This window comes from Lepisosteus platostomus (assembly GCF_059453375.1).
Source record: "Lepisosteus platostomus isolate fLepPlt1 chromosome 5 unlocalized genomic scaffold, fLepPlt1.hap1 SUPER_5_unloc_1, whole genome shotgun sequence".
Classification (NCBI taxonomy): domain Eukaryota; kingdom Metazoa; phylum Chordata; class Actinopteri; order Semionotiformes; family Lepisosteidae; genus Lepisosteus; species Lepisosteus platostomus.
In genome coordinates this window covers 500,131-525,784 of record NW_028291471.1, presented here as the reverse complement: position 1 = coordinate 525,784, position 25,654 = coordinate 500,131, and the positions used below count along the sequence as shown (strand labels likewise).

Here is a 25,654-nt window from a genome sequence, read left to right as displayed (position 1 = left end):
GTCCATCACAGGACACACACACACCCTGGACAGGACACCAGTCCTTCACAGGATACCAGTCCATCACAGCCAGTGTCTCATGGGTGTCCAGGCTGGGTACCATCTGTCCATCACAGGACACACAGATACACACACTCACACACCCTGGACAGGACACCAGTCCATCACAGGACACACACACATATTATATTTCGCAAGGTATAATACGGGGGGAAAAAAAACATTTATATTTATCAACCTACTAGTAATACTGGGTGGATGTCACGTTCCCCAAAGTTCAGTGCCTCTCTCTAATAAAGCAGAAACGCGACATTAAAATCACCAGGACACGATACACCTTGCTCTGGACGATGGGAGAAGACCTGTACCTTCACAAGTCCGGGTTGTGAAAACTTCTTCTGGCAGTTCAAAACGTTTCGAAGGGACTACAGCGCTACCCTGTGTTCCATTTCTATCGTGTATTATTATACAGTCATAAGTATCTGTCCTGATCACAGAGTCCCCCTCTCACTACCAGGACTGAAGCCCAGTGCAGCACGAATAATAATAATAATTAATAAGTCTGGACCCTCCACTCAGAGCTCTTCCCAGGTCAGGGGGATCCCCTCCAGCCCCCCCAGTGTGCAGCCCCCACCTGGATGATGCTCCAGTCCGCTCAGCACACAGCAGCTCTCAGTGGGGAGGAGAGCAGAGGGATGGAGCCAGTTCAGAGAGGGGGGTGATAAGGAGGCCATGATGGGTCAAGACCAGGGGGGGAATCAGGCCAGGACACTGGGGTAACACCCCTACTCTTCTCCAGAGACACCCCGGGATTGTAAATGACCACAGAGAGTCAGGACGTCGGTTTGACGTCTCATCTGAAGGACGGCGCCTGTTTACAGTCCAGTGTCCCCGTCACTATACTGGGGCATCAGGACCCACACAGACCGCAGGGTGAGAGCGCCCCCTGCTGGCCCCACTCACACCTCTCCCAGCAGCAACCTCAGTTTTTCCCAGGAGTCTCCCCTCCAGGTACTGACCAGGCTCCCACCTGCTGGGCTCCAGTGGGGAGGGGGCTGCCAGCTGGGAGCTGCAGGGTGAGATGGCTGCTGGGCAAACGATGGCTAAAGAGCTTCCTAGGACACCCTGGACTTCGTGGTCGACTTCCTTCTCTTCAGACGGAGGTGGCTTGAAATCTGTCCCGTTTCAAGGAGTATTGGACACGATGCCCCCCCTGCTATATCCCCGCCAACTGGTGGCACGCCGAAGACGAGGGCTCTCGGCCTCAATCCGTCAACCACAAACTCTCCGGGATGAAAGAGAAGGACAGACTCTGTTCGTTCGTTTCGGGGGGGGGAGGGAAAAAAACAAAAGCTAAACAGATTTTTTTTAAAACATTTTATTGATGCTTAACAAAAGAACAAAAATTACAATACAGATCAATGTCAAGGGTTTATTTAGTGACCCCCCCCCATCTTACAATCATCACAGGACCTTAAAATAATACTTAATAATACAAGGTCATGCAGACGATCTGAGGACTCAGGTGGAGATAATGTGAAAGTTTTCCACAGTCCAGTCTGGGGCCCCTCAGCTTCAGTCCAGACTGGGGTCTGGGGTCCCTCAGCTTCAGTCCAGTCCAGTTTGGGGCCCCCCAGCTTCAGTCCAGTCTGGGGCCCCTCAGCTTCAGTCCAGTGCAGTCTGGGGCCCCTCAGCTCCAGTCCAATGCAGTCTGGGGCCCCTCAGCTCCAGTCCAGTCCAGACTGGGGTCCCTCAGCTTCGGTCCAGCGCAGACTGGGGTCCCTCAGCTTCGGTCCAGCACAGTCTGGGGTCCCTCAGCTTCGGTCCAGCACAGTTTGGGGTCCCTCAGCTTCAGTCCAGACTGGTGTCCCTCAGCTCCAGTCCAGTCCAGTCCAGTCCGGATCTTAGCAGGCACAGGAAAAGGAACCTGGAAAGAATATTGTTATTGCAGGTGTGAGGGACACAGACACAGACGTCACCATGACATCAAACAGCAAGAGGAGACTCCTCCTTGAATCACAGACACGACCGGGCGGCACCCCCCTGTCTGCTCACCTGCACCTCCTCTTCTTCTTCTTGTCCTTCCTGGCAGCCTGCTCCTCCTCTGCCTCGCTCTTCCTCTCCTGACCCACGGTCTCCGCCGCCTCCATCGGCTCGTCCTGATCATCTCTCTCCACCGACACGCAGCTCAGGGAGTTTAAAAAGACGCACCAGCGCTTCTGAAGCAGAGACAGGAGAGTCACGTTAAGAGTCGGACTGGACACTCCAGGACATGAACACTGCACTGAGAGAGAGTGAGGGGTTCATACAGACACATGACTGGACACTCCAGGACATGAACACTGCACTGAGAGAGAGAGGGGTTCATACAGACACACTGACTGGACACTCCAGTACATGAACACTGCACTGAGAGAGAGAGAGAGGGGTTCATACACACACACTGACTGGACACTGACTGGACACTGGACAGGAGTAAAGAGAGGATCAGAGCATTACCCACCTTATTTTTCTTCTGTCTCACAGGAGGTGGTGATTGGACCTCCTCCAGCTGGAGTCCGTGGAGGGAGAGAGGGGGCAGGAGAGGGACAGCACAGGGAGAGAAAGAGAAAGACAGGTGAGTCAAGTGTCCCAAGAGTACAGAGACTCTGCTGAGATCACACTTGCAGTGAGCCACACCAACACTAACCAGCCTCAGGACAGCACTGCTAGAGCACCACAACCCAGACTCAACCACATCACAGCACAGATCAAACAGCAATATCTCACACACTGGGACACACACACACTGGGACACACACATACACACTAGCTGAATATTTGACCAAAATAAAAAATAACAAACAGAAACAGACCCTGACGAAGTACAGGCTCAGTGACCACAACCTGGCCATAGAAACTGGGCGACACAGGCAGACCTGGCTGCCCAGAGAGGACAGGCTGTGCTCCCACTGCCAGCGGGGAGAAATAGAGACAGAGGTGCACTTCCTACTGCACTGTGAAAGATACTCTGGGATTAGAGAAACATTCTTCCCGAAATTCAGAAATCCAATCCCAGAGTTCCCACACCTGCCAGAATCACAACGGGTCCCAATCCTACTGGGAGAGGGAGGAGGGAACTCAGTTGATCTGGCAGCCCAGTATGTGATCTCCTGTCACAGCCTGAGGAACAGTGAGTCTGTCTCCCAATAATGCTCCAGCCGCCTACAGTATATGTCAATATTTTATAATATGTCTTTGTTGTAAATGTCTGTAACATGTCTGCGTTACGCAGAGAGTGGCGGGGGTTGGATGTCAAGGCCTGACGATACCGCATTACGCAGAGAGTGGAGGGGTGGGATGTCAAGGCCTGACGACACTGCTTTATGCAGAGAATGGAGGGGTGGGTGTCTGGGCCATACGACACTTCTTTATTCAGAGAGTGGAGGGGGTGGGATGTCAGGGCTAGATGACACTGCTTTACACAGAGAGTGGAGAGGTGGGTGTCAAGGCTATACGACAGTGCTTTCCGCAGAGAGTGGTGGGGGTGTGATGTCAGGGCCATACGACAGTGCTTTACACAGAGAGTGGTGGGGGTGGGATGTCAGGGCCATATGACACTGCTTTACACAGAGAGTGGTGGGGGTGGGATGTCAGGGCTTGACGACACTGCTTTATGCAGAGAGTGGAGGGGTGGGATGTCAGGGCTATACGACAGTGCTTTCGGCAGAGAGTGGTGGGGGTGTGATGTCAGGGCCATACGACACTTCTTTACGCAGGGAGTGGCAGGGGTGGGATGTCAGGGCCTGACGATACTACTTTACACAGTTAGTGGCGGGGGTGGGATGTCAGGGCCATACGACACTTCTTTATGCAGAGAGTGGCAGGGCTTGACGACACTGCTTTATGCAAAAAATGGAGGGGTGGGTGTCAGGGCTATATGACAGTGCTTTCCGCAGAGAGTGGTGGGGGTGTAATGTCAGGGCCATACAGCAGTGCTTTACACAGAGAGTGGTGGGGGTGGGATGTCAGGGCCATATGACACTGCTTTACACAGAGAGTGGCGGGGGTGGGATATCAGGGCCTGACAACACAGCTTAACGCAGAGTGTGGAGGGGTGGGTGTCAGGGTTATACGGCAGTGCTTAACGCAGAGAGTGGTGGGGGTGTGATGTCAGGGCCATACGACAGTGCTTTACACAGAGAGTGGCGGAGGAGGGATGTCAGGGCTTGACAACACTGCTTTATGTAGAGAGTGGAGGGGAGGGTTTCAGGGCCATAAGACACTGCTTTACACAGAGAGTGACGAGAGAGAGAGAGAGCGGAGGAGGTGGGATACGACCTCTCAGTGGGGCCAGCAGGGGGCACTCACCCTGCGGTCTGTGTGGGTCTTAATGCCCCAGTGTAGTGACGGGGGACACGATCTGGCCCACCAGCGAAGAGCAGGTTACCAGATCTAGACAAAGGGGGCAACTCTTAGTCGTATGAGCTTAGTCACACATCGCAGCGATTAAAAAAACAAAACAAACATATTATGTCTGTTACTAACGACTTTTTTTTCCTACATTGAAAGTCTCTTTCCCGGGTGATTTTCTAGCGCGACTGGGGCTCTTCATTTCTCCTCGGTGTCTCATCGCGGGCTGATTTGAAACAGACCACAGAAGGTGGTCACACACTATATTATTATTGAGAGACAGGCTCACTGTCTGTACCTCAGGCTGGGACAGTAGATTACACTGTATTATTATTATTAATATTATTGAGAGTCTGGCTCACTGTTCCCCAGGCTGGGACAGGAGATCCCACACTGTATTATTATTATTGAGAGACAGGCTTACTCTCTGTTCCTCAAGCTGAGACAGGACATCACATACTGTATTATTATTGATTGACAGGCTCACTGTTCCTCAGGCTGGGACAGGAGATAACACACTGTATTATTATTATTTAGAGACAGGCTCACTGTCTGTTCCCCAGGCTGGGTCAGGAGCTCACACAGTATTATTATAATTATTGAGAGACAGTCTCACTGTCTGTTCTTCAGTCTGGGACAGGAGATCACACACTGTATTATTATTATTGAGAGACAGGCTCACTGTCTGTGCCCCAGGCTGGGACAGGAGATAACACTGTATTATTATTGAGAGACAAACTCACTGTCTGTTCCTCAGTCTGGGACAGTAGATCACACTGTATTATTATTATTGAGAGTCTGGCTCACTGTTCCCAAGGCTGGGACAGGAGATCCCACACTGTATTATTATTATTTTGAGACAGGCTCACTGTTTGTTCCTCAGGCTGGGACAGGAGATCATACACTGTATTATTATTATTGAGAGACAGGTTTACTCTCTGTTCCTCAGGCGGAGACAGGACATCACATACTGTATTATTATTGATTGACAGGCTCATTGTTCCTCAGGCTGGGACAGGAGATCAGACACTGTATTATTATTATAGTGAGACAGGCTCACTGTATATTCCCCAGGCTGGGACAGGAGGTCATACATTATATTATTATAATAGAGAGACAGGCTCACTGTATGTTCCACAAGCTGAGACAGGAATTCACACTGTATTATTATTATTGAGAGACAGACTCACTGTCTTTTCCTCAGTCTGGGACAGTTGGTCACATACTGTATTATTATTATTGAGAGACAGGCTCACTGTTCCTCATGCTGGGACAGTAGATCACACTGTATTATTATTACTGAGAGTCTGGGACAGGAGATCACACACTGTATTATTATTATTGAGAGACAGGCTTACTCTCTGTTCCTCAGGCTGAGACAGGACATCACATATTGTATTATTATTATTGATTGACAGGCTCACTGTTCCTCAGGCTGGGACAGGAGATAACACACTGTATTATTATTATTGAGAGACAGGCTCACTGTCTGTTCCTCAGGCTGGGACAGAGGATCACACACTGTAGTATTATTGAGAGACAGGCTCACTCTCTGTTCCCCAGGCTGGGACAGGAGGTCATATTCTGTATTATTATTATTGAGAGACAGGCTCACTGTCTGTTCCTCAGGCTGGGACAGGAGATCACAAACTGTATTATTATTATAGAGAGACCTGCTCTTTCCTGACTGTTCCTTAGGCAGGGACAGCAGATCATAATCTGCTTTATTATTATTGAGAGACTGGCTCACTCCTGTCTGTTCCTCAGGTTGGGAAAGGAGATCACACACTGTATTATTATTATTGAGAGACGGGCTCACTGTCTGTTCCTCTGACTGGGGCAGGAAATGACACACTGTATAATTAGTATTGAGAGAGAGGCTCAGTGTTCCCCAGGCTGAGACAGGAGATCACACACTGTATTATTATTATTGAGAGACAGGCTCACTGTCTGTTCCTCAGGCTGGGGCAGGATATCACACACTGTATTATTAGTATTGAGAGACAGCCTCACTGTCTGTTCCTCCTGCTGGGACTGGAGATCACACACTGTTCTATTATTACTGAGGGACATGCTCACTGTTTGTTTTTCAGACTGGGACAGGACATTCCACACTAGGTTATCATTATTGAGAGACAGGCTCGCTGTCTGTTCCTCAGGCTAGTACAGGAGATCACGCACTGTATTATTATTATTTAGATACAGGCTCACTGTGTGTTCCTCAGGCTGGGACAGTAGATCACACTGTATTATAATTATTGAGTATCTGGTTCACTGTTTCCCAGGCTGGGACAGGAGATCACACACTGTATTATTATTGAGAGACAGGCTCACTGTCTGTTCCTCTGGCTGGGGCAGGGAATCACACACTGTATTATAAGTATTATTAAGAGACAGGCTCGCTGTCTGCTCCTCAGGCTGGGACAGGATATCACACACTGTTGTAGTGTTCTCTCACGAGGCACCAGTTCTGTAGGGGTTTGGGCATTTACTGGGACAATTATTTTTGTGGCAGTAAATCACAAAATTGATTCTTTTAATGGTCTTAGAATCCAACCATGCGACATAACTCAAACAACGCACACACAGGTACTAATACACGAGGATACATTTGTTAATATATAGAGTATGCATGCAAACCTAACAGATCTTATCGTAAGGGTTATCAGAATACAAAAGATATAAATTCATTCAGTTACAACGAGTTACACATATCAAGAAGACATAAGTTCGGTATATCATTCATTTAGACCGTTTCGTAATTGAACTTGTTTACAACTTCTACATGAGATACTCAAAACAAGTACATAACCCTTAGGAATTAAATTGATATCAACTGGTTGGGAGCAGTAATGCAATAAGGTTGAATACTCACTGCCGGGGGTCCCCTTTTCTCACCGTTTCCGTAGTGCAGCGGTTATCACGTTCACCTCACACGCGAAAAATCCCCGGTTCGAAACCGTACGGGAACAGCCTCTTTTTGTACGCTCCTGTACTTCACAGAGGTCTTGAGCGACCGGTCACATGTTCCTTTCCTTCTGAGTGACGTTCCTGCAACACTCTCCCGCTCCTCTTGGTGCGCTCATGCCGCAACACAGGAAGGCTGGAGCAGGTGGCTGTGTGCTCTTTCCACCGCCGAAATAGCTCAGCTGGGAGAGCGTTAGACTGAAGATCTAAAGGTCCCTGGTTCGATCCCGGGTTTCGGCATTTTGTTTCATCGCGCCCTTTGTTCCTCTCTCCAGCGCCCCCTGCCTAAAGTGACGCGTCCCTTTCTCAGCCCGAAACGCAAGCGAGACACCAGCAGCGGTCCCTCTAGTTTTCCGTAGTGTAGCGGCTATCAAGTTCGCCTAACACGCGAAAAGTTCCTGGTTCGAGACCTCGTTTTGCACGCTCCTGTACTTCACAGAGGTCTTGAGCGACCGGTCATTTGTTCCCAATGTATTTCCGGTGCCTTCGTGCACTCTTGTACCAAATGCACGTTCCTTCTGTACGCGGAGCCGATCATTTGCAATTGGGCCTGCAAGAACAACAGAAAGATTAGCATCCAGCGGGGGCCTCTTAGTGAGCCCAAGAGCTCATCAAGAATCGGCTCCAGCATCAGGGCTGGGCGCATTGTTCCATTCTAAGCCCACTCTCGTTGTAAACAAGTCCCTCCTGGTCTCTGCTTGAAATGCACTTTCCTGCGTTTGCTTTGGTGTAACTGGCTTCCCCTGCATGGGCGAATGTGAAGAAGATCCTTAGTAAGTCATTGAAGAAAACCGAGAAGTGGTCGGAGTGGCCTCTGTCGTTCATCAACGATCCAGTCAGGCAGTACTCCTCTGTAAAGCGCCGTTCGTTCACGTCGATTGGCTTTTTTTTGCCTTCATTCGTGCGAGTAGTAAAAGCAGACGCCCCTATTCTGCCGTGACCCGGATTCGAACCGGGGTTGTTGCGGCCACAACGCAAAGTACTGACCACTATACGATCACAGCGAGTTACCGAGACACACGCGGCAGGGCGGAAAGGGCTGTGCTCTCTTCGTGTGACATAATTCGGAAAAGTCCTGACGTTGCATTTCAACTGAGCCCCAGTATACATCGACCCTTCGACACTCTGAGTGACAACTCTCTTGCGTGTTTTCTCATATTTATGTAGTTTGCTTGCATGATGCCGGGAACAGCATGGTTGTTCGCTGCCATATAGTCTAGCGGTTAGGGTTCCTGGTTTTCACCCAGGCGGTTCGACTCGGTTTTGCCTCCTGCTTTCCAAAAGATCAGCACCGTGTACGAAAGAGCCGCATTAAAACTACTCGAACGTGCAAAACGTGCGAGAAGAGGGGGCGCTTGTTTCCAACCGAAACTTCTCGCGTGTGAGACGAGCTGATCATCGCTGTGGGAGGGTTACTCTGGTAGACAGGGCTGACCTTCGGCAATAGGATTTATAGTCTCCAAGATGATATTTGCACTTTCTGGAGAGGCGATTTTCTCCACTTCAGTAGCCCGATTTCGTCGATTGCGTGGAGAGGGCTGTAGAATGTGGCGCCGCCTTTCCTGCTCCGTCCATGACAGGCGTGCTGGTCTCTGGAGAGAGAGCACGGTCCATCAGCGCACTCCAATAAAGGCACTGGAAGCAGCTAAATCGCATTGGCGAAGCTCAGCGCTGGGCCGCTGGGCACGTCTTACCACCGTTTCCGTAGTGTAGTGGTTATCACGTTCGCCTCACACGCGAAAGGTCCCCGGTTCGAAACCGGGCGGAAACCGACATCTTTTGTCGCCAGGCACAAAAGGGGATTGGGGATTCGCCTAGCGCTGTGATCGAACAGACCCACTGGACCCACCTCTTAGTGTGGCGGGATCTGCACAGTGCATGTCACAGCGCATCCTGCTTTCACTTCAAGGCGCGTCCTGATGCACCCCAGTCTCCCGCGTGACAGGTGGGGACAGGTGACAGGTCCTATACTAACGAGGAAGACATCGCTCTCTCCGACCCCCGGCATCGTGTCCCGACCCACCGTGCTGGAAGCCGACGCGTGCTGTGATTCCTTTACGGAGCAGAAATGACAACCGAGGAGCCGAGAGATCATTTCAGCATTTCGCGTCTGAACGGAAAACACAAACGACCAACTCGGAATGACTTGCCTTTGACGCTTCTCAAAGCGTTCTTTGTGCATCGAACAGACCCACTCACCTCTTAGTGTGGCGGGATCTGCACAGTGCATGTCGCAGCGCTTCCTGCTTTCACTTCAATGTGCTTCCTGATGTCGAGTCGACTGCCGTGCGGAGGCTCTGAAAGCGAGAGCAATGAAAAGGTGCACGACGCTGTGAAAGAAAACAGAGAAGTGAAAGGCAGTCATTTCTCTAAGGAGGTGAAAGAAAAGCTACTCCCCGTCGGGGAATCGAACCCCGGTCTCCCGCGTGACAGGCGGGGATACTTGCCACTATACTAACGAGGAAGACATCGCTCTCTCCAACCCCCGGCATCGTGTCCCGACCCAGCATGCTGGAAGCCGACGCGTGCTGTGATCCCTTTACGGAGCAGAAATGACAACCGAGGAGCCGAGAGATCATGTCAGCATTTCGCGTCTGAACGGAAAACACAAACGACCAACTCGGAATGACTTGCCTTTGACGCTTTTCAAAGTGTTCTTTGTGCACGACGACTGCGCCGCCTAGCAGATACAAAGGGGTTGTACAACTTTGAACTAGCAAATGGAAGAGGGCTAAGCCCCCTCTCTTTTAGCCCAGGTTCGATCTGTCTCCCAGAATCACCAGGGCGCACACACACACACACACACACACCCGTGCCGTTGAAGTGCTCTGCTTCATTTCTAAGGGCAACTCAACATTCACTCCTACCCCGAGTGCAGAAAAGACAGCATCCACAGCAACAACAGCTCAGGTCTCTGCACAGGAGCTAAGCTGCCCTCATCTCCTCTGCTCTGCGGCTCCTGCGGAGTGGAGTCCTGCCTGGAGCCGTGTTTGCAGGCGGCGGCTCCCCGCGCCCTGTCTGGGCGTCGTGTCCAAGAGCTCCTGGGAGGAAGAGAGAGCCCTCCCACTCGGGGGCTTTTCCACGGTCTGTGTGAGGAGGGGCGGGTGTGTCCAGTAGCTTATCGAGCGGAAGCCTGGGGCGGCGGAGAGCTGTGATCGTGCAGACCTTGAGGTGTCACCTCTTTGTCTGCTTTCCCGCCCCCCCTCCGCCCAAGCTCTGCTCCAAAGTAGCCCGGCAACCCCTCACACCTGCACGTGTCACAACCTAAGGTGCGGTCATGAGACACCCATGGGGTGTCGTTCTGTTCTTGCTAATTGTTTCCTGCCCGTCGCAGGCAGGAGTCCATGCGAGGAAGATGCGCTGGACAGAGCTCAGAGGGCGCAGCTGGGTGGCTTTCCTTCTGAGTGACGTTCCTGCAACACTCTCCCGCTACTCTTGGTGCGCTCATGCCACAACACAGGAAGGCTGGAGCAGGTGGCTGTGGGCTTTGCGCACTGCCGAAATAGCTCAGTTGGGAGAGCGTTAGACTGAAGATCTAAAGGTCCCTGGTTCGATCCCGGGTTTCGGCATTTCGTTTCATCGCGACCTTTGTTCCTCTCTCCAGCGCCACCTGCCTAAAGTGACGCGTCCCTTTCTCAGCCCGAAACGCAAGCGAGACACCAGCAGCAGTCCCTACAGGTTTCCGTAGTGTAGCGGCTATCACGTTCGCCTAACACGCGAAAGGTCCCCGGTTCGAGACCGGGCGGAAACAGCCTCGTTTTGCACGCTCCTGTACTTCACAGAGGTCTTGAGCGACCGGTCATTTGTTCCCAATGTATTTCCGGTGCCTTCGTGGACTCTTGTACCAAACGCACGTTCCTTCTGTACGCGGAGCCGATCATTTGCAATTGGGCTGTGCCGACAGACCAGGACGAGCTCTGTCGGCTCAAAAGCAGCGCAGGACCTGCAAGAACAACAGAAAGATTAGCATCCAGCGGGGGCCTCTTAGTGAGCCCAAGAGCTCATCAAGAATCGGCTCCAGCAACAGGGCTGGGCGCATTGTTCCATTCCCCGCCCACTCTCGGTGTAAACAAGTCCCTCCTGGTCTCTGCTTGAAATGCACTTTCCTGCGTTTGCTTTGGTGTAACTGGCTTCCCCTGCATGGGCGAATGTGAAGAAGATCCTTAGTAAGTCATTGAAGAAAACCGAGAAGAGGTCGGAGTGGCCTCTGTCGTTCATCAACGATCCAGTCAGGCAGTACTCCTCTGTAAAGCGCCGTTCGTTCACATCGATTGGCTTTTTTTTGCCTTCATTCGTGCGAGTGGTAAAAGCAGACGCCCCTATTCTGCCGTGACCCGGATTCGAATCGGGGTTGTTGCGGCCACAACGCAAAGTACTGACCACTATACGATCACAGCGAGTTACCGAGACACACGCGGCAGGGCGGAAAGGGCTGTGCTCTCTTCGTGTGACATAATTCGAAAAAGTCCTGACGTTGCATTTCAACTGAGCCCCAGTATACATCGACCCTTCGACACTCTGAGTGACAACTCTCTTGCGTGTTTTCTCATATTTATGTAGTTTGCTTGCATGATGCCGGTGAAGTGGAAATCTAATAAGTAAATTGATTCTTAAAAATGTAGAGAGCTTTGAAAAAATATATTGGTGCTTTTAGATAATATATTTCAAGGATGTAACTGCTGTGCTACAGTGCGTGCAGAATTTTAGAAAACAGTTCGTCAACAAAGTACACTGTTTAGGTTAGTTTAGAAGACAATGTACCAAAACAATATATGCTGTCTGGGTCATTAGAATTAGCTGAAAGTAACTGATAAGCTTTGAATAACAAATCTAGTTTTTCTTCTCTCGCTCTATGATGTAATCTGTTTTCTCTTAGAGAAAGGGGAAGTTTTAGAAGGGACCAAGTGCTGAATTTTTTTACAGCGCAACGTCTTATAAAAACCCTGTACTGCTTGTAACAAATTGAGTCTCTGGTTGCACTTTGCAGGGCTCCCAATATTGCAATATTGAAATAAAGACCTTACTCAGGTGAGAACTCTCTCTTGTGGCTTCCTTGATAGTTATATTTCCATGACAATTTGGGGGCTCGTCCGGGATCACAAACCTGAGCGCGAACGGCTGCTGAAACTCCATCCGGACCCGGACAATTTTAGCAAATTGGACGAACCTCGGAGGATAAACTGTTTATCCTTCCAGAGACGCGTCTGGAGAATTGGCAGCTGTCTGACGTCAGTAAGTGATCCTTTAAAATTAATAGTTATATTTCCATGACAAGAGAAAAACCATCAACACCCCTACCACCTCCACCAATCCTAACCTTGTTTTTACTACACCCTCTGACCTTTCCCTTTCACCCCTTTGCATCCTCAGCTAACATATTTTAAAATTACAATAGACTGTATAGTATTTATGTTTAAAATTAAGGTAAATATGTCAAAATATCAAAATCCAACTGCACAGTGCTATTGTAAGAATGCTTGTCAAGTTCTCAAACAAACCTGCATTGTATTTTTAAAATATTTCAGCAGAGGATTCTGGATAACTGGAGTATAAATGAAGATTCGACGATAATTTTTTTTGAGTGAATATGGTTTTCTGGGGAGTTGCAATGTTGGGCATTATTGGACATTTCCCGGTGACCCTGACACGTGTTAAACACTCGCATTTCCTGCAAATATTAAAATGGTTAAGGTTTCGCTGAGAAATCCAATCGACTGAAGACAATGTTTATATTGCAAAAGAACCCCGTCCCTGGGTGGACTCGAACCACCAACCTTTCGGTTAACAGCCGAACGCGCTAACCGACTGGTAAGGTCATTTCTCGAATCACAAGTTTTCGGTTAAAAAAAAATCTCTTCCCGTTTATTTTGCCAGCCTGTAATATTTCTTCTGCACTGATAACCAAGAATTGAATTTCATTTTTCGCAAGCTGTGTGAATTTCATCAAAAACAAGTTTTCCAGAAAGGAAATGAACACATGCATTTAACGAAATCAAGCCCTTTGTGATTGCCCGAAATGATACGTTCTGTACTACAAGATAGGAAGAAAGACACGGCTGGGATTTGAATCTCGGTTCTTTTGTTTAATAGAGAAGCGCTTTAACCAACTAGGCTACAGTGACAGGGTACCCATCACCTTTTACAGCCGCTTGGACACACCGCTCTGAGACATCTGCGTTCAGTAAGCGCTGAACCTGCGCTCAGAGCAAATTGCCTCTTTTACATAGCAGCCCCGACACTGAGAAACGAAGAGAACTGGCTTTTATCTGCCATTTTCATGTCCAATGCGTTTGACATCTCCCAAGGGCGACAGAGTTCTTTTGCGACACTATTTCTTCTTCTTTTTTATTTCTGTACGCTTTGATAAAAAACGAGAAATCGTGCAACGGAAAAATATCTTTTTTTCATAGAGAAAACGTGCACCAGGAAATGTTGTGTTGAGAAGAAATGATTTAACATGATACGTGACCTAATTTATCGGAGCAATTGCTCGACCAGCAAGATCTGGAGAGGTTGGAGAGTCTGGTGGATGTGATAATTATACGGTGTTGTGGAAGAAAACAGTCTTTCTTTGAATTCTCAGTCAATCGGAATTTCAGTGCGAAACATAAACCCCTTGTCTGATTTAAAGAGATTATATTTTAAAACTCATAAAAAATCAGAAAACACATGTTTCTCACTTTGAAATTTTAGACGGAGCGGTGCATGACTAGTAGCGGCGCTGAGCACACTTTGGGGGAATTCAGGTCATGTGAAATGCCAGCGGTTTAATAAACAACGCGTCTGATTCCGGATCATAAGATTGTAGGTTCGACCTATACCTGGTTCGTGTAAATTTTATTCAAGCTCCTCAGTAATAGATGTATATTATGTAATGAACCGCACCTGAAAGCAAACGTTGGGTCTGTTTCCTTTGTTTTCCAGCATGAAATAGCAAATCGTTACAAAAAGCACCTGCTAATGTCCAATAGCGGGTTTTGTTTTCAAATTACAGTTTCAGGCTTCAGACACTTTTTAATAAAACAAAAGTGTCCGGAAACTCATTAACTTTCAGGTTTGCTTGAACCTGTATTAAAAAAAGTTATCTGAAACTTCCGGGATTCCATTATCTGATGTAGCTGTCTCTAAAGTTGGACGTGATGTTAAGCAGATGTGAACTGTGCCTTTTCTCTTAAAAAAAAAAAACAAAGTTCTTTTTTCCCCTCCACTCCAATGCTGGAGACTGTAAGCCTGTGTGAGCCCCACACTGCGTGTCCTGTACTGCTCTATTTTGTTTTGATTATCTATGTGGTGTACAGATAGAACTCAACTGCATGGGGTGAATTCCGTGTTCAGGACCAGCAGAACCTGAAAAAGTAACAGCTGACCACGACATGATTTGAACACGCAGCCTTCTGATTTGGAGTCAGGCGCGCTACCGTTGCGCCACGAAGTCACGGTTGTCAGAGCTGTTGAATTTCCCAAAGGAGACAAATCAGCTTCACAAAAAAAAAAATCTCCTGTGAAGAGCGCAGCTCTCCGAAGAGAGTCTCTTCTTCACAGACCACATTTTATTCTTCCTGCGCAGCTCTTGTGCAGGTGTTGTTCTCAATTACAGATCCAGGAACACTGATTTTTTTTCTATTTTTTTTAATTAAGTACCCCATGGTGCAACGGTAGCACGTCTGACTCTAAATCCCCAAGTTCATTTTCAAAGTATATCGGAGTCAACTGATACTGATCAGGTTCTGCTGCTACTGAACCCGCAGTCTTCACCTTAAGGTTCAATTCCTCAAGCCTTTTGACCTTATATGTCCATCCCTTCTCGTCAAAACTCGTATTTTCACAGAGTACCCTTCAGAAATCGCAGTATAGAATGAAAAAACTCCAGTAGATCTCGGCCGCTGTTGGTGATTTTCCTTTAAAAATAAATGAATCTCTGGAAATTTTACGGAGTGTATCACTTTCACTGAGACCGAGAAGTGTTAAGCTGTACATGAGTCTTTGTGGTTCGGTTGTTAACCAAAAGGGTGGTGGTTAGAGCCCTCCCAGGGACACTATGAGCCTTTTAATGTACACACCCGTCTCACTTTATCTCCACGGCCGGTCTTGTACCGCAATCAAATACAGAGCCCGTAGGAGGCAGTAAGCTCGCATATATAGCTCACTGTGTATATAATGAAGAAGCAGAGGTTAGTTTCTCATCTGCGCGTTACAGAGCCTTACGCAACTCGTACTGTACCAACAGTTAGGGTTTGATCCCTGCACGGGCTATTAGTTGAAAAGCCATTGTAAATGACGTGTAAGAGATTTATAGATACTGTAGATCAGTAGTTCTCAAACTGTGGTACGCGTACCGGCAGTGGTACGTGGAGTGCCACCAGGTGGTACGCCAAATGACCCTGGAACTGTGTAGTGTGCACTGAAAAATCGGGACGGGTTTTCATATTTTGTATTTTAATACTTGTCGAATACGCAGGCTACATACTACGATACAGTGCGTGCTAATACTTCAGTGGACACAAGAGATACTCTGTAATTCTATACCACTCTATAGGAATGCGTGCTACGGATGCAAGTGACCAATTGTATTTAAAAAAGCTATTGTATCTCCAGCAAATAGGGAGAAAGGAGAATTAGCGTGATTTTGGAACAATGCCAACATTGTAAACACAGGAATGCATAGAAATACGTGCTACGAACGCAGGCAATCTTGTGAGCACACGAAAGCGTGATAGAAAAATATTTAAGAACTGTTCGAATTTGAGAAAAATACACCGAGCGTCTCTGTGTTTCGCTCCCATGCGCATGAAATAAAAACTTTAAATAAATACGGAAATAAAAACGGAAACGCGGAAAAAGCTTGCGGATTGCTAAAGCAGGTAAGCTACACTATTTTTGAAGAACCTTATTTACAGTTGGCAAAAGAGCTGACACGTATTATGTGTGGAAAAAAAGCTGCTAAACAGCTCGACCTGCTGCCCCCCTCCCCCTGAAAGACACAGTCATTTATAGAATTATTGAAATGAAGGATTATATCAAAAGTACACTGATAGAGCGCGTTAAGATGAGCAGATGTTTTTCACTGCAATTAGATGAGTCTGTAGTCGATTTGGCCAATTTGCTCGTTTACGTTAGATTCGAGTTTGAGGGTATGTCTCATGAAGACTTTCTGTTCTGTAAACCGCTACCAACAGGAACTACAGGAGAGCACATATTTCAGCTTCTGAATGAATTTATCGAAGAGAATGACCTCGACTTGATAAAATGCATCTGAGTTTGTACCATTGTTCTCCAAGAAGGAAAGCTGTTTAACACTGACGTCACTCCTTTTTATTTAACCCAGATTGTGAAGACAACTCCACCCTATCAAAGGAAAATGTTGCACAAAAGTTGGAAAGCACACTCTGAATCCATCTGTACTGTATATTTGATTTCCGCGATCCGTTCAAGGCTGCTTGGTGCTTCGCAAGCAAGTCATGTTCAGGGAAGAAACTCAGCTTAGAGAACTACTGGTGCATTTTCACTCATTGAATTTGATCTTTGTACTCTCTTTACATTCTCAGCTATAATATTTCAAAATTACAGTTCGGATTTGTTGGAAAACTTCACAGGCATTATTAAGTTAGGACTGTACAATTGTATTTTAATATCTTGGTATATTTACCTTCATTTTAATATGGATGTAACCATAAATGTTGTACTTTTGTCGTACATTTTAACTGAGGACGCACGACGACTATTATACCTTGTGATACATGCAAGACATCTGTAAACGAAGATGTAATTAGTCAAATTGGCAATTAACAGAAAACCACAATTGTATAATATTATTTCTCTATGTCGATGATCAGTTGAAGGATTTGAAGAAACTATATATTATTCCTCGATATCGATGATCAGTTGAAGGATTTGAAGAAACAGCAGTGATAGCAGGTGATTTTGGTTTTGAACCCATCTTTACACCTCAATAATCCATTTGTCCTCGAAAAAAGAAAAGACAGGCATGTTTTGAGTCTCATAATGATCATCTTCTCGATCCAAAGAAACATATAAATTTGATTCCTTCCGTAGTATTTTGGATTTTCTTACGAAGATCTCACGAAGTATTGCCAGGATCTATATTTAGCGTTCGGTAGCGATAACACTGCTGATATTGATTGAGTAGAAATCTATGATGTATTGACAACTTTATCTGAAGTGAGAAGTCCTAGAACGCTGTCTATGAAGTGTTAGGATTCATACCAAGATATACTTTTTGTTTTCAACCCAAAATGCTGCTATTGCATTACACATTATGTGAACATTACCAGTTTTGGTAGCTTCTCTGCATGATTTTTCAAAACTGAAACTAAATACAAAATTATTTAAGATCAACCATGACAAAAAAATTATAAATCAGGACTAATATTAATATCAACTGATGTTACAACAGAAAAAAAGATGTAACTGAAATATTAATAAGACTATGCAAGCCTAAAAAGTAGAACAATTCAATTTATATAACTTTTTTTTTTAGAAATGGGCTCACACACCGGAAGACACTAACGTTTCTCTTCGTTAGAGTATGTGAATAACAGTTTAACCCAAAATATTTGGAGTCCAGAGGGAGGACTTGCTCGCTGAATGATCTCTCAAGAAATCCCTGGTGAGATTCAACAGGTGTTTTCTTCAACAGCCACTAAAAGTCTGATGACCTTCTCTGGATTTCCTGAATATGACGTAAAATTAGTTCAAATCATTTGGTAGTTAACACAACGAAATGCTTTGGAGGTACATTTAAAACAGCAGAGCAAGACTGTAGCACTTCGTGTGTGACTGAATTTAATTGTGTAAACCTGGCTCTCTATGAACACGAGCAAAGAGTTCTTACTCAACAGAAGATTGCGATGTGAGCACAATAATATAAGACATCTGGAGACGCCAGAGATTGAACTCAGGACTTCATACATGAAAAGCATGCACTCTACCACTGAGCTACATCCCCTATGGCACAGATGGTGGAACTGACTTAAAGATGTGCATATGTTTACTGACCACAATCCACCCTTCATGAATAATTGAAATGAATAATTTATTTTTATATCCAGTCACATGGGCGACAGTGGTTGATTCTTCAATGGGGGAGTGCGTTTTTCTACCTCCTTACTCGACTGTCTTTCAATTATGTTTTCTTTGAAACCTTTTTGCATCTTTTAAGTGCTTGCAATTAAATTACGCATAGAAAAACAGCAGTACAGTTGATGTTCATGGACTGATGCACACAACTCCAGTGATAAAGCCCTTTTGTAAATATTGTAGAAGAATGTTAAAGGGCGAAACAACGCTCCAACCACGTGAATGGTAACAAGAAGGATCGTGTTCTTATTTAATATGTGCTTTTGAATTGCCTAGTCAATACACACAGGCTTTAGAGATGGACAAATAATTGAGTGAATCAAATTAGTTTTTGTTGGTCGTCTGTGTCTTCATAACTTTGTAGGTGAGAGAGAGGATTGCGAAAATGTGCAGGTGCTTCTCAGAAGTGCGTTGGTGGTATAGGTTCCTTCAAATAACTGAGCCAGTGCATCCCAAATCTTTTCAAGATGATCTGTGATCTGGTAACACATCTCCTGAAACTAACATTCGAGGTAGGAAGTGTGCTCTTAAACACCAAAACACTCAAAAAGGAAGAAGCAGATCTCTGTACACAAGACGGTAGTGCGATATTAGAATTTCAGAGTTCTTGACGGATTCAGGCTCCTTCTCAGAGGTCCTTGCTCGCCAAATAACTTTGCATCTGAGGAAGAGCACCACGGAAAAAACCCAACTCAACAAGAGAGCGCGTTGGTTGCTCTTGCTCTTAATGCAAGGAGCTGTTTTTTTTTCCTCGCAATAATAATTATTAACCAGAAACAGCAGCACAGGTAGGTCGCATTTGTGATTATGTCATTTCTCTGCTTCAGCAAGGTCAATAAAAGACTCTGAAAGTAGTAAAGCAATCTCTCTGTAGATTGCGCTGCTTTTTACCCAGAGTAAAACTATTGGATTGAAGGAATGCTAACCGCTGGGTTAAAATGTATAGTTGTTATTTGGAGAAATCTGTAAACTCGTGATCGACAGTGCTGATTATTTTCCGGAGACGGAGCACTGATGACCTATCCGAGCTAATTGATAAAGCTCACCCAGTGGATACTCTAGCAGAACGTCAAAGAACATTCACCTTTGTATCCAAAGAAACCACAGGAACAACATCAGGAAGCACAATCAATTCCCCTTTTAAATCTTTCCTGTAAGGTATGCTATGTGAATTCATGAAGTTAATCCTCTGATCTCTTTTGATCACGAACAAAGTACTTCTGATGGAGCGCTATGTTCAAAGATTTAATAAGCTTTACCCCTGCCAACGATTCGGCGTGAAGAATTAAAAGTTTCACAGACAAAAGCAGCTCACCAGCACAGCCAATATTGAATGTACTGTACTTGCCGGTACACTATCATGTGCACTGCCTCAAAAGTGATCTTGGCAGATGTTGTTCCCTACATAAAGCTGAACGTGCCAAAGAGAATTTCTGTTGAGAAAACAAAATATTTTTTCTGCCTTGATGTTAAGCCTGTCTTTTAGAAAGTTTATATCTTAACACCTGCAGCCTAACAAAAAGCACTTTTACTGATCGTATTGCAGGTCTTAAAACATTAACATTTGGCAGCGGTGGGATTTGAACCCACGCCCCCAGAGAGACTGGAGTCTAAATCCAGCGCCTGAGACCGCTCGGCCACGCTACCTTCCTCCATGTCCATCTTCCTCACATTGCTGGCTTGGACTGGGGGGCTTCAGCTCTTGTCGTCGGATCTAATGATATCATGACATGTGGAAGTGACTGCACCTTCATCTTCCGAGATGCTTTCAATAGCACAAACGCTACTTTCACCGGCACAAACATAGCAATAACGAAGGAGGTGGGTTTCATCCTTTGTGCTGTTTGTAGGGGCGCAACTCTACGTCGATCTACTGACTTGAAGAGCAAAAATCAAAATCCTCTCCTACTACTATTGCTTTTTTCATAGTTTCTTCAAATCCTTCATTTGAACGTCGATTTTGAAGGATATTGATGATAATACCACATAAATTGTAGTTTTCTTGTGATCGCCAATTTTATTCAAATATCAGCCTTTTTTACGGTTCCTTGCGTGTTTCACAAGGTATAATAGCCCCCCTCGCATCCTCAGCTAACATATTTTAAAATTACAATAGCTTATACAGCATGCATGTTTACATTTATATTAAAATTAAAGTAAATATACAAGAATACATACAGTACTAACCCAATAATTCTTGTCAGGTTCTCCAACAAATCTGCGTTGTTATTTTAACATGTTTCAGCTGAGCGTGCAAAAGGAGTATAAATGAATTTTCCCGCCAGCCATTCAAAGACCAAATTCCATGAGTGAACATTATTTTCTCAGAAGTTGCCGGTATTGGACTTTGCCGGTGGTATTGAATTATGTCCAAACTGTTGTAGTAGTTCCTTCTTGAAATTCGACACGTGCAAAGCACTCGTAATATCATAGGTGTTAAAGTTCGCTGAGTCTATTCGAGTCATGGTGTGTATCCCTGCCTATCATTGGGAGACAGGTAGCTTTTTTACACTCAGATTCCAATCTTCAATGCTTTGTGTGAGAGCTTACATAACTTTCATTTTCTCACATTTTCTGACGACTGTTCCAAAGGGGCACCCTGTCAATTCCGAATACTTTTCAAAAATCTGACATTCATTTATATAAGAGACAGACCAAGTAATAATTCTACATTAGTTCAGGTGGGTAAACCTGAACTAACTAACTAATAAACCTATTAATAATTCTACATTAACATGTCCTACACTGATCAGACTAATTGACATGGTCTGATTCAGAGCCTGTGCAGTTCGTGCTAATTACAACAACGACAGTTCTGAACCCTCATCACCGAACTGAGCACAAGTTCAGCTGTTCTCCAGTTTTGTTACGCATGGTTTTTCATTGCAATTGAGTTCAGAGCTGGAGCTGATCTCCAGACAGTACAGTGTTTTGGGTAAGTTGTCGACGCAGGAGGCTGCAGACAACTTACCCAAAGTGTTTTCTATAGCTTTCAGGTGCAGTTCATTTATATAAAAGAATGTAAGTGGTATAACCTCAACAAGCCAGATGGCAGTCGAACCTATAATTTTCTGACACGAGGCCTAACGCGTTATTCATTACGCCACTGATCCTGCTATTATAGTGTTAAAAAAACGCGTTTTCTACGTCTGTTTAAAAATCACTAAAAAAGACAAAGGGCTTGTGTGTTGCGCTAAAATTCCGCTTCATTTCGAATGCAAATAAAAACCGTTTTGTTCCGTGAAATCATACATTTGTCACATCCTTCATACTATACTTCTCTCTTGTATTAGTAAAGCATTTTGATTTAAACTGAACAATATATTGTAATGCAACAAGGGCTCAGGTGGGCGCCGTCGCCGCATTAGGTCGGCCACCCACCGTTGGGAGCTCGAACCCGGGACTCCCATGTCTCTCTGCAGCGACCCAGCCCGGTGAGCTAAAGAGAGATCTCCCCACAACCCACGGGCTGTGGTCCTGCTATCACAGGGAAGGGCAGTGACGTCACCTGCTCTGGTACACCGGCTCTTACACAGTGCCTGTCGGCCGTAAGCGTTACACTATGAAAGGTTTCATCTATACACTTACACATAATAAGTATACGAATAAAGAAGCCGCAGCTCAGGTATTAGAGAGATTTAAAATCGGATCGGAGGATTTAGAGTCCAGACTGCAAACCAACAGCTGACACAGGTCTTTTATAGAACCGTTTTGAATTCCTCTACTTTGTCCACGTGACGTCATTGTCCTGCTCGCAGCCGAGCCCGACACACGTCTGGTTTCTGTCGCTGGGCGCATACCCTGCGGTCCATGCGGGTCCTGATACCCCAGTACAATGACGGGGACGCTAAACTGTAAACAGGTGCCGTCCTTCGGCTGAGACGTAAAACCAAGGTCCTGACTCTCTGTGATCATTCAGGAGAATGGTGGTGGTGGCGGGGAGTCCCCATTACCTGTAAAGCGCATTGAGTGGAGTATCCAGAACAGCGCTATATAAGTGTAAGCAATAATGATTATTATTATTATTATTATGTAAAATGCAATAAAAAATAAAACAAAATATCAAACTTTGATTCAAAATTGATTAATATAAAACTGATAAAGCTAATGCTTTTTTCAGGGCTATATCTACTTTTTTTTTTAAAAAGCGAAGTCTGTCGCGACTGAAAGTTAGAGAAGGTATACCAGCGGGTGCCTTCATATCGTGAGCGTCAGTCTCGCCCGTAGCTGCGAGAAGGTTAAAAGCGCACAAGTGATTTGTCTTTCGTCAAAGTAACTGCCGGAGCAGTAAGACTCAGAGCACCATCCAGCAGCTGTAGACGATGTTCGGGGAAGAGCTAATTCTGTTTTCAGCACAGGGAGTGAGAATGAGCTCAGTCCGGCTCCCAGCAGAATCCACCCTGGTTTGGTTACAGTGAGTCTGAGGCTCTTTGGATCGTAACGTAAAAAAAACAATTGCTCACATCGTGTGACTTCCACCACAGGAAGGAAAGATATCACTTAAAAAAAATCAGAACTGAAGATTTGGATCCGGGGCCTCATACTTATAAAATTATTAAAATAATAGTTATCAAAATATCAGATTGTGTTTCTGCAAAATTTCGTGCACAGTACGCCATTTTTATCTAAAACAGTCACAACGAGGGCTTTACACGCAGTCTGGGGTATTTTCCCCTTTTATATTTTTGCCACTTTATATCGAACCTGTTATACTCCCAGAAGTGCACAGTAGCTTGTACTTTTCACCGCTGGTATAAACAGATGTGTGCCGTGTTTGCCTTTGTAAGCATTTGTTTAAAAAATAAGTTCACAATACGATAAAAACACAGAAAGCACAAACTTTATAATACAACGATACAAAATCAATACCAAATCATTATGCCAATTAAGTAACTATCCTTTGAAAACAGAGAACACCTTTATATCTACAAAAAACTTGACATTTGTATGTATTTTTGAATTACAAAGCAGACAGTGTAGTCCCTTAATTCAAAGATCAGATCTTGGCAAAAAAAAGACAATCAGACGTGGGCTGAATTCGGAAAAGGAGCCTTTGCTTAGTCGATTATTGAGCTTTTGATCAATGTCTGAATAAAACAGAGTCACTTTTTTAACTCTTTGATTAAATTACATGAAAAGCACCTTCCTTCGAGCCGGAATCAAACCAGCGACCTAAGGATTCCCTGTTGACTCCACTACAGTCCTCCGCTCTACCAACTGAGCTATCGAAGAGATGCGGTGGCATTGCTCTCTGGCACATACTGCCCAATGAAGTAAAATGTGAAACGGGATTTAAATCCCACTTCGACATCAAGTTTCCAACTCGTTTCCTTAGTCTCATTTACCTTGAATTTAAGCCACGAACCAGGATTTTACTGTATAAACTTCCGGGGATATTACAAAATGTTTGATGGGGCATCAATCATTCCAGGCGGAAATTGATTCCTTTTTTTTCTCGAGGGATCATATTAAACATTTCATTAGTCTCGAGAGGAGGATCACCAGTAGACACAAAACAGTTTCTTTCTGTCTTTATTAGAAAGTAGCGATTGTGCTACATTAATAATATTTTCGTGGAAATAAAGAAGTTGTAAATTTTAAAAATTTATATTTGAATCGAAATGTGGTTTTGAGTTAAATATTAGCGTGTTCATGTAATTAGTTTGTGTTTGTCATTACTATATATATTGCCATGTTACTAGAATTTGTAACTGAAGTTTACTAGTTGTGTTTTTTATGATGATTAGACATTTGAATACAATATTGTATATAATGTATAATTTGAACTACATATTGTTCAGGTGTGAATAATTGTATATTTTAAGAATACATTTCTAAAACAAATCATTGGCTTTATTTACTAGTTTCTACACCTATAAAAATCTTTCTTTGATGTATAATAGACATCAAAGAAAGATGTCTATTATACATCAAAGATGAGCAGTGTGTGTCGTGTTCACAGCTGATAACTAGAAGATGTCTGGAAGAGGCAAAGGCGGAAAGGGACTCGGGAAAAGAGGTGCTAAGCGTCACCGTAAGGTTCTCCGCGACAACATCCAGGGAATCACCAAGCCCGCAATCCGCCGCCTGGCTCGCCGTGGGGGAGTGAAGCGGATCTCCAGGCTGAACTACGAGGAGACCGGCGGGGTGCTGAAGGTGTTCCTGGAGAACGTCACCTACACCGAGCACGCCAAGCACGCCAAGAGGAATACCGTCACTGCCATGGACGTGGTGTACGCGCTGAAGCGCCAGGGCCGCACCCTGTACGGCTTCGGAGGCTAAACAGGAGCGGAGCTTCACTATCGGACCCCGACGTATAAACCCAAGTGACCCAGTGACATTTGTCACTGCTGAGGTTGCTTTATGGGTCTATTTTCTATACTGTGCTGATCAATTGGAAATCAAATGGCAAAAAGACCCGTTCCCGCACCTAAGGTCAAATATTAGGAATCAAAACTGCTTGAGTGTATGGAAGCACACAGCTTTATCAAGATTTCCAAGTGCAAGATCTTTTTATTCATAAAAGACCCTATTTATGTTGTATGAGAAATATTAATATTAATACAGAATCCTTTTTCACCAAATAAATGGGGTTCCTGACTTCAGAAAGCCTTCTAGACAAATACTAAAAGAGCAAAAATTCAATTTGGTAAATGAAATGAAAACACATACCCTACCAAACCTTGAGTACAGCCCATTCAGGATGATAATACAAAACCATTTATAATTCAACAAATAAAACCTGTCAACTGGTAATCACCACTTATCATAAAAAAAATAAGTAGCAATACACAGTAGGGGACTCTTGGGTGCAAGTTAAATCCATGCAAGAAGGGGTTTAGTGTTATATTTCCAAATCAGATATGCAAATGAGAGATCTGGCCCAGCCAATCTCAAAGCTCCCATGGTATGGAATGGAGCTGCTCCCCTCTTCTAGTTATTCACACTGGAGTTAGGTTACATATTAGCACATTTCATCTAACAGTTGCTCCAGAAACAAAAACGTAAACAAATGATCTGGAATGTGACCACACCTATGAGAATGTAGTTCAACAGATAACTTGTAAACCTTGTCATAAGATGTTTTTTGTTCTACAAAATATACTTTATTCTGCAAAAAAAACATCTCAAAAGGAACATCTCACACATATTAACACTCCATGTAATAAAAAACAACGGCGGAACGGAGATTGATTGT

The 25,654-nt window shown here is 45.0% G+C and overlaps 1 protein-coding gene and 9 non-coding genes across 10 annotated transcripts; 5 read left to right on the top strand and 5 right to left on the bottom strand.

The window, feature by feature from the left end:
* The first annotated feature begins 7,526 nt into the window (after positions 1–7,526).
* trnaf-gaa (transfer RNA phenylalanine (anticodon GAA)) lies at positions 7,527–7,599 on the top strand. The gene has a single exon. It is a non-coding gene; the product is annotated as a tRNA-Phe (tRNA).
* A 1,458-nt stretch (positions 7,600–9,057) lies between these two features.
* trnav-cac (transfer RNA valine (anticodon CAC)) lies at positions 9,058–9,130 on the top strand. The gene has a single exon. It is a non-coding gene; the product is annotated as a tRNA-Val (tRNA).
* A 621-nt stretch (positions 9,131–9,751) lies between these two features.
* trnad-guc (transfer RNA aspartic acid (anticodon GUC)) lies at positions 9,752–9,823 on the bottom strand. The gene has a single exon. It is a non-coding gene; the product is annotated as a tRNA-Asp (tRNA).
* A 1,032-nt stretch (positions 9,824–10,855) lies between these two features.
* trnaf-gaa (transfer RNA phenylalanine (anticodon GAA)) lies at positions 10,856–10,928 on the top strand. Its single transcript has one exon. It is a non-coding gene; the product is annotated as a tRNA-Phe (tRNA).
* Positions 10,929–11,037: 109 nt separating this feature from the next.
* Positions 11,038–11,110, top strand: trnav-aac (transfer RNA valine (anticodon AAC)). Its single transcript has one exon. It is a non-coding gene; the product is annotated as a tRNA-Val (tRNA).
* A 3,612-nt stretch (positions 11,111–14,722) lies between these two features.
* Positions 14,723–14,794, bottom strand: trnaw-cca (transfer RNA tryptophan (anticodon CCA)). Its single transcript has one exon. It is a non-coding gene; the product is annotated as a tRNA-Trp (tRNA).
* A 5,227-nt stretch (positions 14,795–20,021) lies between these two features.
* trnal-uag (transfer RNA leucine (anticodon UAG)) lies at positions 20,022–20,103 on the bottom strand. Its single transcript has one exon. It is a non-coding gene; the product is annotated as a tRNA-Leu (tRNA).
* Positions 20,104–23,599: 3,496 nt separating this feature from the next.
* trnay-gua (transfer RNA tyrosine (anticodon GUA)) lies at positions 23,600–23,688 on the bottom strand. Its single transcript is given in 2 exon segments — positions 23,600–23,636; positions 23,652–23,688. It is a non-coding gene; the product is annotated as a tRNA-Tyr (tRNA).
* A 744-nt stretch (positions 23,689–24,432) lies between these two features.
* Positions 24,433–24,738, top strand: LOC148638406 (histone H4-like). The gene has a single exon (XM_088623362.1). It carries the CDS (start codon positions 24,433–24,435, stop codon positions 24,736–24,738), a length of 306 nt encoding a protein of 101 aa, XP_088479488.1.
* A 305-nt stretch (positions 24,739–25,043) lies between these two features.
* LOC148638405 (U7 small nuclear RNA) lies at positions 25,044–25,099 on the bottom strand. The gene has a single exon (XR_015931064.1). It is a non-coding gene; the product is annotated as a U7 small nuclear RNA (small nuclear RNA).
* Positions 25,100–25,654: the final 555 nt, after the last annotated feature.

Coding starts and splice junctions, on each gene's coding strand:
- LOC148638406 (XM_088623362.1), top strand. CDS start 24,433: ATGTCTGGAAGAGGCAAAGGCGGAAAGGGACTCGGGAAAAGAGGTGCT.